At 44.7% G+C, this 16,383-nt stretch overlaps 1 protein-coding gene across 1 annotated transcript in view; it reads right to left on the bottom strand.

Moving 5' to 3' along the window:
• Positions 1-16,383, bottom strand: part of LOC106920901 (SH3 and cysteine-rich domain-containing protein 2-like) — a 38,771-nt gene that overhangs the window by 8,595 nt on the left and 13,793 nt on the right. The window contains exons 4-9 of the mRNA XM_088000855.1: positions 14,356-14,440; positions 14,162-14,274; positions 14,014-14,077; positions 12,727-12,782; positions 12,486-12,574; positions 10,876-10,927 (exon numbers count right to left, since the gene is read on the bottom strand). Coding sequence (XP_087856981.1) covers positions 10,876-10,927; positions 12,486-12,574; positions 12,727-12,782; positions 14,014-14,077; positions 14,162-14,274; positions 14,356-14,440 — 459 coding nt within the window. The remainder of the gene's footprint in view (positions 1-10,875; positions 10,928-12,485; positions 12,575-12,726; positions 12,783-14,013; positions 14,078-14,161; positions 14,275-14,355; positions 14,441-16,383) is intronic.

The following is a 16,383-nucleotide window of genomic DNA, read 5'->3' as shown; positions in this document are numbered from 1 at the left end:
TCCGGGCTGACCTCTTGGGTTCATGACGAGTCCACTTGGTCTCCGGGCTGACCTCTAGCATTCATAATGAATCCTGTTGGTCTCCGGGCTAACCTTTTGGGTTCATAACGAGTCCTCTTGGTCTCCGGGCTCACCTCTAGGGTTCATAACGAGTCCTGTTGGTCTCCCGGCCTGCTTCTTCTGCTTTGTGGCGAGTCCTCTTGGTCTCCGGGTTGACCTCGAGGGTTCTTAACGAGTCCTCTTGGTCTCCTGGCCTGCTTCTGCTGCTTTCTAGCGAGTCCATTTGGTCTCCGAGCTGACCTCTTGGGTTCATAACGAGTCCTGTTGGTCTCCCGGCCTGCTTCTGTTGCTTTGTGGCGAGTACTCTTGGTCTCCGGGCTGACCTCGAGGGTTCTTAACGAGTCCTCTTGGTCTCCTGGCCTGCTTTTGCTGCTTTGTAGCGAGTCCACTTGGTCTCCGGGCTGACCTCTATCATTCATAATGAATCCTGTTTGTCTCCGGGCTAACCTCTTGGGTTCATAACGAGTCCTCTTGGTCTCCGGGCTCACCTGTAGAGTTCATAACGAGTCCTGTTGGTCTCCCGGCCTGCTTCTGCTGCTTTGTGGCGAGTCCTCTTGGTCTCAGGGCTGACCTCGAGGGTTCTTAACGAGTCCTCTTGGTCTCCTGGCCTGCTTCTGCTGCTTTCTAGCGAGTCCATTTGGTCTCCGGGCTGACCTCTTGGGTTCATAACGAGTCCTGTTGGTCTCCCGGCCTGCTTCTGCTTTGTGGCGAGTCCTCTTGGTCTCCGGGCTGACCTCGAGGGTTCTTAATGAGTCCTCTCCTGGCCTGCTTCTGCTGCATTCTAGCAAGTTCATTTGGTCTCCGGGCTGACCTCTTGGGTTCATAACGAGTCCTCTTGGTCTCTGGGCTGACCTCTAGGGTTCATAACGAATCATGTTGGTCTCCCGGCCTGCTTCTGCTGCTTTGTAGCGAGTCCACTTGGTCTCCGGGCTGACCTCTAGCATTCATAATGAATCCTGGTCTCCGAGCTGACCTCTTGGGTTCATAACGAGTCCACTTGGTCTACGGGCTGACCTCTAGCATTCATAATGAATCCTGTTGGTCTCCAGGCTAACCTCTTGGGTTCATAACGTGTCCTCTTGGTCTCCGGACTCATCTCTAGGGATCATAACGAGTCCTGTTGGTCTCCCGGCCTGCTTCTGCTGCTTTGTGGCGAGTCCTCTTGGTCTCCGGGCTGGCCTCGAGGGTTCTTAATGAGTCCTCTTGGTCTCCTGGCCTGCTTCTGCTGCTTTGTAGCGAGTCCACTTGGTCTCCGGGCTGACCTCTAGCATTCATAATGAATCCTGTTGGTCTCCGGGCTGACCTCTTGGGTTCATAACGAGTCCACTTGGTCTCCGGGCTGACCTCTAGCATTCATAATGAATCCTGTTGGTCTCCGGGCTAACCTCTTGGGTTCATAACGAGTCCTCTTGGTCTCCGGGCTCACCTCTAGGGTTCATAACGAGTCCTGTTGGTCTCCCGGCCTGCTTCTTCTGCTTTGTGGCGAGTCCTCTTGGTCTCCGGGCTGACCTCGAGGGTTCTTAACGAGTCCTCTTGGTCTCCTGGCCTGCTTCTGCTGCTTTCTAGCGAGTCCATTTGGTCTCCGAGCTGACCTCTTGGGTTCATAACGAGTCCTGTTGGTCTCCCGGCCTGCTTCTGTTGCTTTGTGGCGAGTACTCTTGGTCTCCGGGCTGACCTCGAGGGTTCTTAACGAGTCCTCTTGGTCTCCTGGCCTGCTTTTGCTGCTTTGTAGCGAGTCCACTTGGTCTCCGGGCTGACCTCTATCATTCATAATGAATCCTGTTGGTCTCCGGGCTAACCTCTTGGGTTCATAACGAGTCCACTTGGTCTCCGGGCTGACCTCTTGAGTTCATAATGAATCCTGTTGGTCTCCGCGCTAACCTCTTGGGTTCATAACGAGTCCTCTTGGTCTCCGGGCTCACCTGTAGAGTTCATAACGAGTCCTGTTGGTCTCCCGGCCTGCTTCTGCTGCTTTGTGGCGAGTCCTCTTGGTCTCAGGGCTGACCTCGAGGGTTCTTAACGAGTCCTCTTGGTCTCCTGGCCTGCTTTTGCTGCTTTGTAGCGAGTCCACTTGGTCTCCGGGCTGACCTCTTGGGTTCATAACGAGTCCTGTTGGTCTCCCGGCCTGCTTCTGCTGCTTTGTGGCGAGTCCTCTTGGTCTCAGGGCTGACCTCGAGGGTTCTTAACGAGTCCTCTTGGTCTCCTGGCCTGCTTCTGCTGCTTTCTAGCAAGTCCATTTGGTCTCCGGGCTGACCTCTTGGGTTCATAACGAGTCCTCTTGGTCTCTGGGCTGACCTCTAGGGTTCATAACGAATCATGTTGGTCTCCCGGCCTGCTTCTGCTGCTTTGTAGCGAGTCCACTTGGTCTCCGGGCTGACCTCTAGCATTCATAATGAATCCTGGTCTCCGAGCTGACCTCTTGGGTTCATAACGAGTCCACTTGGTCTACGGGCTGACCTCTAGCATTCATAATGAATCCTGTTGGTCTCCAGGCTAACCTCTTGGGTTCATAACGTGTCCTCTTGGTCTCCGGACTCATCTCTAGGGATCATAACGAGTCCTGTTGGTCTCCCGGCCTGCTTCTGCTGCTTTGTGGCGAGTCCTCTTGGTCTCCGGGCTGGCCTCGAGGGTTCTTAATGAGTCCTCTTGGTCTCCTGGCCTGCTTCTGCTGCTTTGTAGCGAGTCCACTTGGTCTCCGGGCTGACCTCTAGCATTCATAATGAATCCTGTTGGTCTCCGGGCTGACCTCTTGGGTTCATGACGAGTCCACTTGGTCTCCGGGCTGACCTCTAGCATTCATAATGAATCCTGTTGGTCTCCGGGCTAACCTCTTGGGTTCATAACGAGTCCTCTTGGTCTCCGGGCTCACCTCTAGGGTTCATAACGAGTCCTGTTGGTCTCCCGGCCTGCTTCTTCTGCTTTGTGGCGAGTCCTCTTGGTCTCCGGGTTGACCTCGAGGGTTCTTAACGAGTCCTCTTGGTCTCCTGGCCTGCTTCTGCTGCTTTCTAGCGAGTCCATTTGGTCTCCGAGCTGACCTCTTGGGTTCATAACGAGTCCTGTTGGTCTCCCGGCCTGCTTCTGTTGCTTTGTGGCGAGTACTCTTGGTCTCCGGGCTGACCTCGAGGGTTCTTAACGAGTCCTCTTGGTCTCCTGGCCTGCTTTTGCTGCTTTGTAGCGAGTCCACTTGGTCTCCGGGCTGACCTCTATCATTCATAATGAATCCTGTTTGTCTCCGGGCTAACCTCTTGGGTTCATAACGAGTCCACTTGGTCTCCGGGCTGACCTCTTGAGTTCATAATGAATCCTGTTGGTCTCCGCGCTAACCTCTTGGGTTCATAACGAGTCCTCTTGGTCTCCTGGCCTGCTTCTGCTGCTTTCTAGCGAGTCCATTTGGTCTCCGGGCTGACCTCTTGGGTTCATAACGAGTCCTGTTGGTCTCCCGGCCTGCTTCTGCTTTGTGGCGAGTCCTCTTGGTCTCCGGGCTGACCTCGAGGGTTCTTAATGAGTCCTCTCCTGGCCTGCTTCTGCTGCATTCTAGCAAGTTCATTTGGTCTCCGGGCTGACCTCTTGGGTTCATAACGAGTCCTCTTGGTCTCTGGGCTGACCTCTAGGGTTCATAACGAATCATGTTGGTCTCCCGGCCTGCTTCTGCTGCTTTGTAGCGAGTCCACTTGGTCTCCGGGCTGACCTCTAGCATTCATAATGAATCCTGGTCTCCGAGCTGACCTCTTGGGTTCATAACGAGTCCACTTGGTCTACGGGCTGACCTCTAGCATTCATAATAAATCCTGTTGGTCTCCAGGCTAACCTCTTGGGTTCATAACGTGTCCTCTTGGTCTCCGGACTCATCTCTAGGGATCATAACGAGTCCTGTTGGTCTCCCGGCCTGCTTCTGCTGCTTTGTGGCGAGTCCTCTTGGTCTCCGGGCTGGCCTCGAGGGTTCTTAATGAGTCCTCTTGGTCTCCTGGCCTGCTTCTGCTGCTTTGTAGCGAGTCCACTTGGTCTCCGGGCTGACCTCTAGCATTCATAATGAATCCTGTTGGTCTCCGGGCTGACCTCTTGGGTTCATAACGAGTCCACTTGGTCTCCGGGCTGACCTCTAGCATTCATAATGAATCCTGTTGGTCTCCGGGCTAACCTCTTGGGTTCATAACGAGTCCTCTTGGTCTCCGGGCTCACCTCTAGGGTTCATAACGAGTCCTGTTGGTCTCCCGGCCTGCTTCTTCTGCTTTGTGGCGAGTCCTCTTGGTCTCCGGGCTGACCTCGAGGGTTCTTAACGAGTCCTCTTGGTCTCCTGGCCTGCTTCTGCTGCTTTCTAGCGAGTCCATTTGGTCTCCGAGCTGACCTCTTGGGTTCATAACGAGTCCTGTTGGTCTCCCGGCCTGCTTCTGTTGCTTTGTGGCGAGTACTCTTGGTCTCCGGGCTGACCTCGAGGGTTCTTAACGAGTCCTCTTGGTCTCCTGGCCTGCTTTTGCTGCTTTGTAGCGAGTCCACTTGGTCTCCGGGCTGACCTCTATCATTCATAATGAATCCTGTTGGTCTCCGGGCTAACCTCTTGGGTTCATAACGAGTCCACTTGGTCTCCGGGCTGACCTCTTGAGTTCATAATGAATCCTGTTGGTCTCCGCGCTAACCTCTTGGGTTCATAACGAGTCCTCTTGGTCTCCGGGCTCACCTGTAGAGTTCATAACGAGTCCTGTTGGTCTCCCGGCCTGCTTCTGCTGCTTTGTGGCGAGTCCTCTTGGTCTCAGGGCTGACCTCGAGGGTTCTTAACGAGTCCTCTTGGTCTCCTGGCCTGCTTCTGCTGCTTTCTAGCGAGTCCATTTGGTCTCCGGGCTGACCTCTTGGGTTCATAACGAGTCCTGTTGGTCTCCCGGCCTGCTTCTGCTTTGTGGCGAGTCCTCTTGGTCTCCGGGCTGACCTCGAGGGTTCTTAATGAGTCCTCTTGGTCTCCTGGCCTGCTTCTGCTGCTTTGTGGCGAGTCCTCTTGGTCTCCGGGCTGACCTCTTGGGTTCATAACGAGTCCACTTGGTCTCCGGGCTGACTTCTAGCATTCATAATGAATCCTGTTGGTCTCCGGGCTAACCTCTTGGGTTCATAACGAGTCCTCTTGGTCTCCTGGCTGACCTCTAGGGTTCATAATGAGTCCTCTTGGTCTCCCGGCCTGTTTCCGCTGCTTTGTAGCTAGTCCTCTTGGTCTCCAGGCTGACCTCGAGGGTTCTTAACAAGTCCTCTTGGTCTCCTGGCCTGCTTCTGCTGCTTTCTATCGAGTCCATTTGGTCGCCGGGCTGACCTCTTGGGTTCATAATGAATCCTGTTGGTCTCCGGGCTAATCTGTTGGGTTCATAACGAGTCCTCTTGGTCTCCGGGCTCACCTCTAGGGTTCATAACGAGTCATGTTGGTCTCCCGGCCTGCTTCTGCTGCTTTGTAGCGAGTCCACTTGGTCTCCGGGCTGACCTCTAGCATTCATAATGAATCCTGTTGGTCTACGAGCTGACCTCTTGGGTTCATAACGAGTCCACTTGGTCTACGGGCTGACCTCTAGCATTCATAATGAATCCTGTTGGTCTCCGAGCTGACCTCTTGGGTTCATAACGAGTCCTGTTGGTCTCCCGGCCTGCTTCTGTTGCTTTGTGGCGAGTCCTCTTGGTCTCCGGGCTGACCTCGAGGGTTCTTAACGAGTCCTCTTGGTCTCCTGGCCTGCTTTTGCTGCTTTGTAGTGAGTCCTCTTGGTCTCCGGGCTGACCAGACACAACCACTCCTGATTGTTTGCCAAGCCAAACATCTCCCAAAAGTTCCACCAAGCCACTACTAAGGCACACAGGCCATGTTTCTATACACAGGCAAAATAAGGTTTAATGTTCAAACTTATTGATTGTGCTGGGTGATTTATTTTCCTCTTTCACCAAACAATTACAGAGATCAAACTTTCATTTGTTCTCATGCTACCTCTCTTGCTCTGGTAAAAACCATCGGCCCCAAACCCAAATGGCTGCTGGTCCTTCACCACCCACATTACTTCCTGTCTAAATTTAGAAAATAAATAAGAAAAACAATAAAATAAAGAATAAAATCAACAATTATCAACCTCTAAATAATAAACTCTAAATAATAAAAAAAAAATAGAAATTTAAGAATAAAGTAACTTAAGAACATAAGGTAGCCGTTGAAGTGGTAACTGTTCTTTTTTTATTGCCGAGTGCTTTACGCCGACATGCCAGTTAAACTGTAAATAACGTATAAAAAAACAAAAACGTCAATACTTAATATTGCGATATTCAAAAGGACACAAACTTAAACACAGCTTTACAGTATTAATATATAACTCACCACATTGGGCAACACTCATGAACATTGGTAAGATTGGTAAGATGTGAATAAATGGCAGGTTCGGTTTGTTAGTGTGGTTGCTAGGCAACCTAAGTACACTAGTCCGCCGTTCGTTTTCTTTTTCTACACATTAATCCACGTATCAATATAAAGCTACTATAGAGCCCCCTAGTGGAACGGGAGGAGTGAATCCAACGGTAACAAAATTCAAATGGATAAATAAATAAATAAAAAATAGCTCCAACAACTTCTATTCCGCCTTTTCTCACTCTGTACGTCGGTATTAAGCACGACCTGTTGCCATGGCAACCGACAAACAACAGCAGGTAGAGCAGAGATTACCGATCAGGGGAATCAACACCAAAAAACAAACATTTCCCACACAAAAAAGTAGCAAACACACTAAAACAGAACATCCAGTCTGTTACATTATGTTGTCAGGCTTAATGTCTATATTGTGATTATTAATAAGTTTTCGCCTGAACTCCGTGGTGGTTGATTAGCTGATTTAAACAGCTGCTTTACTGATGACTTGGTAGGCGGAATGTTTAGTGCTAATGGAACCAAAACACACCGAACTGCGCAGCACATGCTAAGGTTATCAAAGTCAATACCAGGCCAGCAACAGTTAGGTTAGAATAACTGACCCACTGCTCACTTTTTCAATCTTTTATTTAAGTTAAAACGGTTGAATTAACTGCTAAACATCGTGTCCGTTGTTCTTATTCTTTGCGTGATTCTCGTATTTTCCTGACCACACCGATATTCCTGACTCAATGGACAGCAATGGCGCATGTGTGACTTACGATAAATCACGTAATGTCCAGTCCAGTAATATATACAGTGGTGGGAAGTACTGTACTTAAGTACAATTTTCGTGTATTTATACTTTACTTAAGTAGATTTAATAATGGATACTTTCTACTTTTACTTCACTACATTTTACAGCAAGTATCTGTACTTTCTACTTCACTACATTAAATGTGACGTTCAGGTTCTTAAGGTGGCGCTGTAAAATCCGAGCAATAACGTGACTTAGTGTCTGTTGTCACCCATTGCCTCCCCCTTTACTCGCACGCGGAGCTCCAGACATGCGCAGTGGTTTCTTCTGAGCGGGAGAAGATGTCTGTCTAATCGTCAGTAATCTAATAGTGCTGCATAAATCACAGATATGGCGACATGTAAAATAAGCAGCGCTTCGCTTTCACAGACGGTGGGGACTTCGTCCAACTTTTAGCGTCACGTGGAAGGAAAGCTTAAAGAAAGGTAAGATCTGTGGACGTGATGCTAGCAAAGCTAGCTGTACTGAGACACATGTTGCATCTGCGATGAAAAAAAGTTGTCACTCATGCGCTGAATTATTGTGTGGAGGTGTTGACTGAGGTGTCGCATATATGGGACAACGCTGTGACCAAAGTCTACATTTATATGACATTCAGGAACGATCCGATTCTTCTGGACGGCTCTTTACTGATTAAATTGATTTCAGCTGTAAGTATTTAATATCTAGGTGTTTTATGGGAATGTGGATCTTTCAGATCAATCTGAGAAGCAATTTTGCTAGGTAAAACTTAATTATTTTGTGTCACGTAGCGCGGGGTGCTGGTCTTGACTTGGTCTTGAGTAGGTGGTCTTGACTACAACTCTGCTACTGGCTCCTCATTTCTATGTCCTCCTCCACCCACCTTCTTTCCATCCCCTTTCTGTTGGATTTCTTTAAAAATAAAAGCCACTAGTGGCAAAAAAAAAAATGAAGTTCATGTTAGGACAGGAGACAAGATGTTTCCATACCTGAAATTATGATGCATAGAATCACATATCTAAGTCTAAACTATGTTACAGAGAGTAAACATAATAAAAACATGCTTTATCTGTGGAATTGTTCATTAAAATGGCACATTTCTAATGTATTAAAATTAAATATGATCGGTTCACTTAATGATATTGTATTAGTGATTAGGTAATGCATTCAGCAAGTACTTTTACTTTTAATAGTATTTATAAAAGCCAGTACTTTTTTTTTTACTTTTACTTATGTACATTTTTTGAGTACTTTCTCCACCACTGAATATATATATATATATATATATATATATATATATATATATATATATATATATATATATATATATATATATATATATATCCATCAATGCTGCCTCTTGCTCTGTCCTTCTCTCTCACTTCCCACTACATAGCAGTTGGTGAAAGGTTACATTGTGTTGCATTCAATGTTGTCGGAAAAAAGAGTTGTATGCACTTAATGTCCGATTTGCCATAAATATTTATTTAATTCATTGTCGCTAGCTGGGGTGGCAACAGGGGTGGCAAGGCCTCGCCTGTCCTGTACGCAGCATCCCTGGCTTTCAGCAGAGCTCTCACCCCAGCATTCAGCCAGGGTTTCTGGTTTGGGTAGCAGGTTTCTGTGACATTATCAGCACAGTTGGAGATGAAGCCAAGAACAGAGGTGTATTCCTCCAGGTCCACCTCTCCCTCATAAGTAGCTGCCTCTGAGAAGATCTGCCAATCTGTGGGCTGAAAACAGTCCTGGAGTACAAAGGCTCTGGGCCACACAGTGACTGTCTTATTCGTTCGTCTAATCAGCGGACAATATGCTGGCACCAGAGATGTGGTCGGAGAGGCCTAGATGAGGGTGAGGAAGAGCTCTGTACGCACCTTGAATGTTGGTGTGTACACACAGTCCAGAGTGTAAGATGGATGACATGGCGGTAAAAACTGGGCAGAGTGTCCGCCAGTTTCACGTGGTTAAAGTCCCCCAGCTCATGTAAAACACCTCTGGGTGCGTCATCTGCATTGAGCCAACGGTGTCATACAGCTCCTTCGAAGTTTTGTTGCGTTTAGCACCCAGCGGAATGTAAACAATGGTGACGAACACCGCAGTAAACTCCTGAGGCAGATAGGATGGCTGACAGCTGTTAACCAGTCCACAGTTTGTACACCAATCTGCATTCACTTACATACATTGTCCTGCTCCTTCTGACATACATTGTTTTTCCTGAGTGTTGGTCGCAGTCCACTTGGAATAACTGAATACTGTTGATCTGGAAGGCTCAACAGCAGTGGTCCCCAAACTTTTTCCTGTGAGGGCCAAATAACTTTTCCCTTCTCTGGTGGGGGGCCGGAGATTGTTGACGGGGGGTGGGACTGCGTTTCTTGATTGATTTTTACCCAGAAAGCACTGGGCAAAACCCATGAGTGAAACGGTCACTGGGACTGACTAGTATATATTCCATTGAGGGAATGTAACTTTTAACATATTAATTTCTCATATGTTAACATAAAGGCTCGTTTTGAAGTAAAAGCTGCTACTTACAGGCATTGCTTCGAAGAACTCGACCTGGAATGCGGCGTTCATAACAGACGTGTGTGTTCATCTGCTCTACCGCTAGCAAACAACCGTACTGATAAATAACATAAAAGTCAAGCAGTTCCCTAAAAGTCCAACAGATGGCAGCAATGCGCCATGCAAAACAAAACACCCACAGTTTACAGGACACACTTCCTGCTAAAGAGACCCCTGGGTGGTTGAAGAAAAATCCACATATAAACCGGAAAATACAATAAATGAAAAAAAAATCTGAATGCTCTCTGGTATTGTTGAGGGGGCCGGACCAAATGTGGAGGCGGGCCGGATCCGGCCCGCGGGCCGTAGTTTGGGGACCCCTGCTCAACGGCATGTTGCTGTTAAGCCAGGTTTACGTTAGGCAAAGAATGGCACAGTCCATCTCTGCAGTTAACATATTTAACAATCTACATTATTTAATAGAGATGTGTGAATTGCTTACATTGGTAAAAATATTTAGTGTGGATTTCATGTCGGACATGTCATGACTTATTTCCCCTCTAAAATAAATACATTTCTAAATGTACAGAATAATCTTTGTGCTTATGATTTGAAGAAGTCTCCAAACCTTGACGGCCTCGGGTTTAACAGCCATAAGAATCCTAATCCTTTCAGTTTTGATTATGCGACTCGCTGCATAAACAGGCAACTCATCTGTATCCTTAACTGAAAGATATTATTTTGGTTCCGTCTCTAAATTATTGTTGCCATCATTAGATAAAAACACATTTCTCTTTGTAGAGTTTCTAGTTATTCTCACTTTAAAAGCAGTTTTTTTAATTTGTAAAATGAGTTACTGATTTGCATTCAAATCCATGTGCTTAGTCATTTTTTATTTTAATATTATAGCTCACATTATATGGAGCCATTTGATCTAGAAAATTATTTAAACCACGCACATTTTAAAATTTGATTTCTAGGCTACGCTTCACAATCATTGCCTCTAAACAGATTTGCCTTCAGCTTCCCAAGGCAGGGCGATGCATTAAACATGGGTTACCGTACTATCCATTCAGTGGCAATCTGGATATTTATAGTGGTAAAGCTCTTAGCAGAAAGGGCAAAAACTTGAGCTTCTGAAATATTCAGGGGATAAAAATTACAATAGAGTGCCGCCCACCTTCCACCAGTCTTCGTTCGAGTCATCCATGACTTGAATTCGGTCGCCAGGCCTGCAGACACAAACATAATATGTAATATGAATTATGTGACCTGCAGATTCAGCCATACAGGTACCTAAAAAACTAAGTAATAATTAGTTTTGTAACCCTCTGAGGCCTATGTTTCAAACCTCCGCATGGATATTTTAGCTTATTTTAATTGTACAAAGTTCTGTAAATGTCCTGTGAGTAAATATATTTGCCCATTTATCCATAACAATTGGAACTTTCAATATCTAGCAAGTTATTTTCGCAATTTATCATCTATTAAAACAGTGTTTCATCAGATTAAGCAAACAAAAAACATGGTCCCTGCATCGACGGGAGTAAAATTACCGTAATAACCCGATATTAGCTGGAAAGTGCAACGTCTCCCCTTTCAGAAACTGTTGGAATTTTTCAGATAGCGCAACGTGTGGCGGAATTACGGTGCTGGAAATTTGGCTTGTAAAAATGTGTCGTCGCTGACACATTTGGTCTAGAATGGGTCATGGTACTATTATTGTTATCATAATAGTACCACAAAATATTAGCCAATACCTGGCCCCTGAATGTGCAGAGGTCACATTTTGTCACAAAGTTATTGCATTTGTGTATCAAGCTCCATAAATATACTGCTCAAAAAAATAAAGGGAACATTTCACTTTAATTTTGTGTGTGGCTCCAAATCCAGGCCTCCATTGGTTAATAAATTTGATTTCCATTGATGATTTTTGTGTGATTTTGTTGTCAGAACATTCAACTTTGTACAGAACAAAGTATTCAATGAGAATATTTCATTCATTCAGATATAGGATGTGTTATTTGAGTGTTCCCTTTATTTTTTTGAGCAGTGTACATTTTAAAAATTCCCCAATCAATAAATGTCTAATGTAACTCTGCTGTACGTTTCCTTACTGACTTGATTCTTTCACAAACAGCTTTAAGAGTCACTGAAATCCCAAGCCTGAATTGTTCACTGCACTAACAGTGAACAATTAAATATTACCAAGTATTTTTGGTCAAGTTTCCAGAGTAAATATCTTAATACACTTGAAATAAGATAAAACTAACAACAGAAGCTTTATAGCTAGATGTAGAAGCTCTTGTTCCATTGGCAGATTATTTCACTTATAACAAGACATTTTACCCATGTTATAAGTTCATTTATCTGCTAATGGAACTAGTGCTTTTTCATCAATATTAAGGACTTATTTACTTAGAAAAAGTGCGTGAAAAGTTACTTGTAAGTTAGTTTGTCTTATTCCAAGTGTGCTGAGATATTTGCACTTGAAACTAGTCCAGAAATACTTGGTAATATTTTGTGTTTTTGCAGTGTTTAGATTAGTTGCAGGTGTGGTACCACACTCAGCAGTTAGGTGTACCTGCTAAGATACGAAAACTATTTTCTGACATGCACTCAGTGCAGCTGTTTGTCCTTCCCAGCCTCCCAGCACGTTCCTCCCTACCAGTCTGAGCCCCCTGCGATCGTCCTGCTGAGCAGGCAGATGGTGTATGAATGTCCTTTCTCACCTGGCCACTCTAATTCATGCAAAATCACGCATACAGTACACAAAGAAATCTTACTAACTGTAGTTCCAGGTCATTCTTCTCCTGAGGCAGAAACTTGTAGAGGGCGATGTACGTGTGAATGGAGTGAACTTCGACTCGCTTCGGAGTCTGGCGACAACAAACGCGCAAAATTAAAAACAGTCGTCAAATTCGTCCAAGTGCAGAACCAAAGGAAAGAAATAAAGAGGAAGACAGACTTGCAGAGAATGCTTGTTCTAATAAAAATAAGCTGAAAGAAGAGGAGAATGCTGACTACACACCTTCAGGCTGACCCTGTCCTCTGAATCAGCCTTCTCGCTTTCAGGAGGGGTGAGCACTGGAGAGACAGACACATAAACAAAGACAAAAAGGAAAGGGACGGTAGACAATATGAAAGGTCACATGGAAGAAATAGACAGTGGAAAGAGTAAAAGTGCAAAGTAAAAGGAGAGAGATGGAGAGAGAGCTGATGACACTTTGTGACCGAGACAGCAAGGCAGAAGTGAAGGTCAGGTACTGTAAAGTGGTGGCAGAACAAACAGAGATGATCTTTTCTCCTGGGATTAAAGAGCAAAAGGGAAAAGTACTGGATACACACAAAAAGAAAACCTCAAGTCTACACTGTAAATGATATCATAGCAGCATAGTCCTTCAACCTTTTGACATTTAGCTTGTGGTATCTCTTTACCAGACACGTGTACCACTCCAGATCTCAAATGTCTGTTTTGGAGGTGAACTGGAAATCTAAAAGGATTCCTCAAGGTTTTTTGTACTCTGAACATCGATGCTCGTGTTAAAATATTTGTATTTTATGTTTGAGAAATCCTTGAGTCTCACACGGCAGCCATTCGGGGTTCCCTTAATCCCAGAACATACACTGTACCACCCATTTAGCCAAAGCTCCTCCACCACTCAGCTCCTCCAGACTAGCGGCAGCAGCAATTACCAAACACCTGGTGGACTGCGAGTCTGCTGAACTTATAATACAAACTACTTCTCAGTCCAAAGCTCCTACGAAAAATTATAAACAGCATCATGGAGAAACGTTGTTGTGATTAGTGTCGGAAAGAGTAGGAGCTTCTTAAAGAGACAGAGACCAATTTAAATATATCAACAATAAATAACTGAAAATATGATGTAGTGTTTTTTTTTTTCTTCATTTTGTAGAAAGGCATATCTGCTTTTTATTCAGGCTGCTGTACTGTGTCACTTTTATAAGGTTTGGCCATTTTATTCCCAAGTTTTTGTGATATGAAAAGGAACCATCTGCCACAAACGAATGACAATTTGTATCTTTACAGCATTTTATCATATTGGTAAAGAAGCAAATTGAGCTGAAGCCATACATTTAGTAAATCCCCGGTAGGAAGAATATATTCCAACAAAGCCAGAAAGCTTTTGACCTCAGTTTTGTCATGGAAAATGCTGGATTTGGACATTTAAGCAGTGTAATGCATCTCTGATCCAATAAGAAATTATTTGTGCTTACATTTCTAAAAATAATAATAATAATAATAATAATAAAAATAGCATAAAATTAGCAGATGAATGCAAAAGAAACAACTTACTTCCAGGAATAATTTCCTCTTCAACGATTGGTTGGTTTTCTAGTTTACCTTGCAGTGTATCGGACTGTGATAAAGAAAGCAAAGTCAATAACGTTTCCATTTAACATGAACTTTAACTTAAATGGCCTACCTGGTGTGTATTTTATACCTCATGACAAGGGGATTCGGAGATACTTCCAAAGCTGGAGCGACTCATCTGAGCCAATGACGTCCCGTAACGCAGTGCTTCATACACAGGGTCAACGATGACATTCTCTGTCTCTGTACAAAGACACAATATTACGATGAGACACTGCAGTTGTTTTTCGGTGTGACAAATCATCCGGAGGTTTCATCCCTCACCTTGGGCAGCTGGAGCCTCCTGGACTATACTCAGTGGATCAATGGTTATCAGAGGAGAGCTGAAGTTTCTCTTAAAGGCTCCAGACTGAAATATTAGAAGACCAGAAGAGATGCGAAGACAGGATGTTACTTAGAATAGACAGAAGACAAGAATGGGTTCTGCACGCGAAACCTTAGTAGATTCAAAATGCTGAAACTCAGAGCACCTTCACTAGCAACAGTCCAACATCATGCTGCCTTAACCCTCACATTACCAGTTTGAGGAAAACAGTGGACTTGAAGACACCACAAGACACCCCCAACAAATGTCTAAATCTAAGAATTGCACAGCATGACTAAGTTTACACTGCAGTCCGAAATGATGCTTCCAAATATATGCGACCTGTTTGTGGTCTCCAGTGTGAACTGCAAACAACCTGAAAGTGACCCACATGTGCAGTAGAGGGCGCAATAACGAGATGTTCAGTAAGAAATTATTACAATATTTAATGTGTCAACATTAACGCAGAAAGCAACATATGGGGGAATTTTTCTGCCATAATTTGAGAGCACACATTTTCAGTCTGAAAGCAGAACTTCACGTCTTTTGTTCTCAAAACTTTTAAAGCTTGTACTCAAAACTTCTGCCCTCTTTCAAATATTCACTGTGCTTTCTCAAACCTTTCTCCTCGCACTCGAAACTTCTCTTTGTTCGGATCAGATCTCCGCTTGCAAACGTCTCTGCTCACTTACGAATAATTTTCTGCTCATGCTTGGAACGAAGATGCACTGTCGCCTGGCAACCTCTCAGCCAATAGAATGAAAGTGTTACACTGGGTGCGTTTGTTTCCCTCTAATGGGTGTGCCTGTGTGGCTACCATCTATTGTAGCAACCTGCGTTGCCCCACTGGAGGGCGGCACATCATAATACTTTTGTAAAAAAATTTTTTTTTTTTTTTACTAAAATCCAAGCCTGGCTGTTGGGAAAACACATTACGTCCTGCAATGTCAACAAAAGATCATGAGCTCAGTAACTTACATACTATTGCACCAGTGTTGTAATTGAGGACATTTGTAAAAAGCTCACACCTGCTCCCAACTACCTCTGCTTTACCACAGGAGAAAAGCAAGTAATTGCTGTTGACATTTCTCCATCTGAGCCTTCAGACGGGCTGTAGGTGGAAAGTACTCGAGCTGAATCAGAAGGTTTTAGGCATCGATTCATCCCTTTTGACCTTTTGAAATCAAACAAAAGTCAGTTACTCAGTTTCATTTATACATTTCCTTCACTGTTCTTATACGTTAACAGCTAAAAAGTGAAGTACAACAGAAAAGAGTGAGGATGTGTGTGTGCAAAGCTTTCCTGCACTAACAGTAATTTTTTGTGCACTGCTCAGCATTCCCAGCTTCCCATTAAAAATATTTTACATCTTAATGTTTAACATTGATTACAAAACAGATTTCAGGATTGTAGAGTCATTAATGCCTCCGATTACGGAGATATTTTAAAGTGTATGGTCAGCACATTAGCTGAAAACGACCAAAGGGTGGTGAAGTTATAAATAACGCACTGGGGAAAGCATCTACCTCTGGTTTTGCTTTGCCACAGTTGCGTTTCATGACTGTGACAAAGCGACGACTATATTGGCATTTAAAGTGGATAACAAGGTTGGATCGTTCACGCTAGATTTTATGGTATAAAAGTTATAGTCGTGTAAATGCAGGTCTGAGCAGGACTGAAATTGAAAAGTAGATAAAAAGTAGTGGGTGGCAAAAGCAGCTGTTGATTGTTCGTTTCACAACTCGGCAAATTTTTGTTTGTACATTTTGTTGGGCTAACTGAATTATGAAAAGCTGAAGCATCTAAAAGAGGTGAACGTGTTTCATATTTTTTAAATGGCCTTTAAACTCAAGGTTAGTCATGCTAAGCCGGTCCATTCCTCCAAGGCGCTGCTCCCAACGGCCAAACTGAGTTGTAGATCCCTCAAGGTCTTTGAAGATCCACAGCATAACAACAATTAATTTGTTTCTTAATTTCATATGCTTAGT

The sequence above is a fragment of the Poecilia mexicana genome, unplaced genomic scaffold, assembly GCF_051168715.1.
Source record: "Poecilia mexicana isolate PSO_F unplaced genomic scaffold, ASM5116871v1 scaffold_19, whole genome shotgun sequence".
Taxonomy (NCBI): domain Eukaryota; kingdom Metazoa; phylum Chordata; class Actinopteri; order Cyprinodontiformes; family Poeciliidae; genus Poecilia; species Poecilia mexicana.
This window is presented reverse-complemented; position numbering and strand designations above follow the sequence as displayed.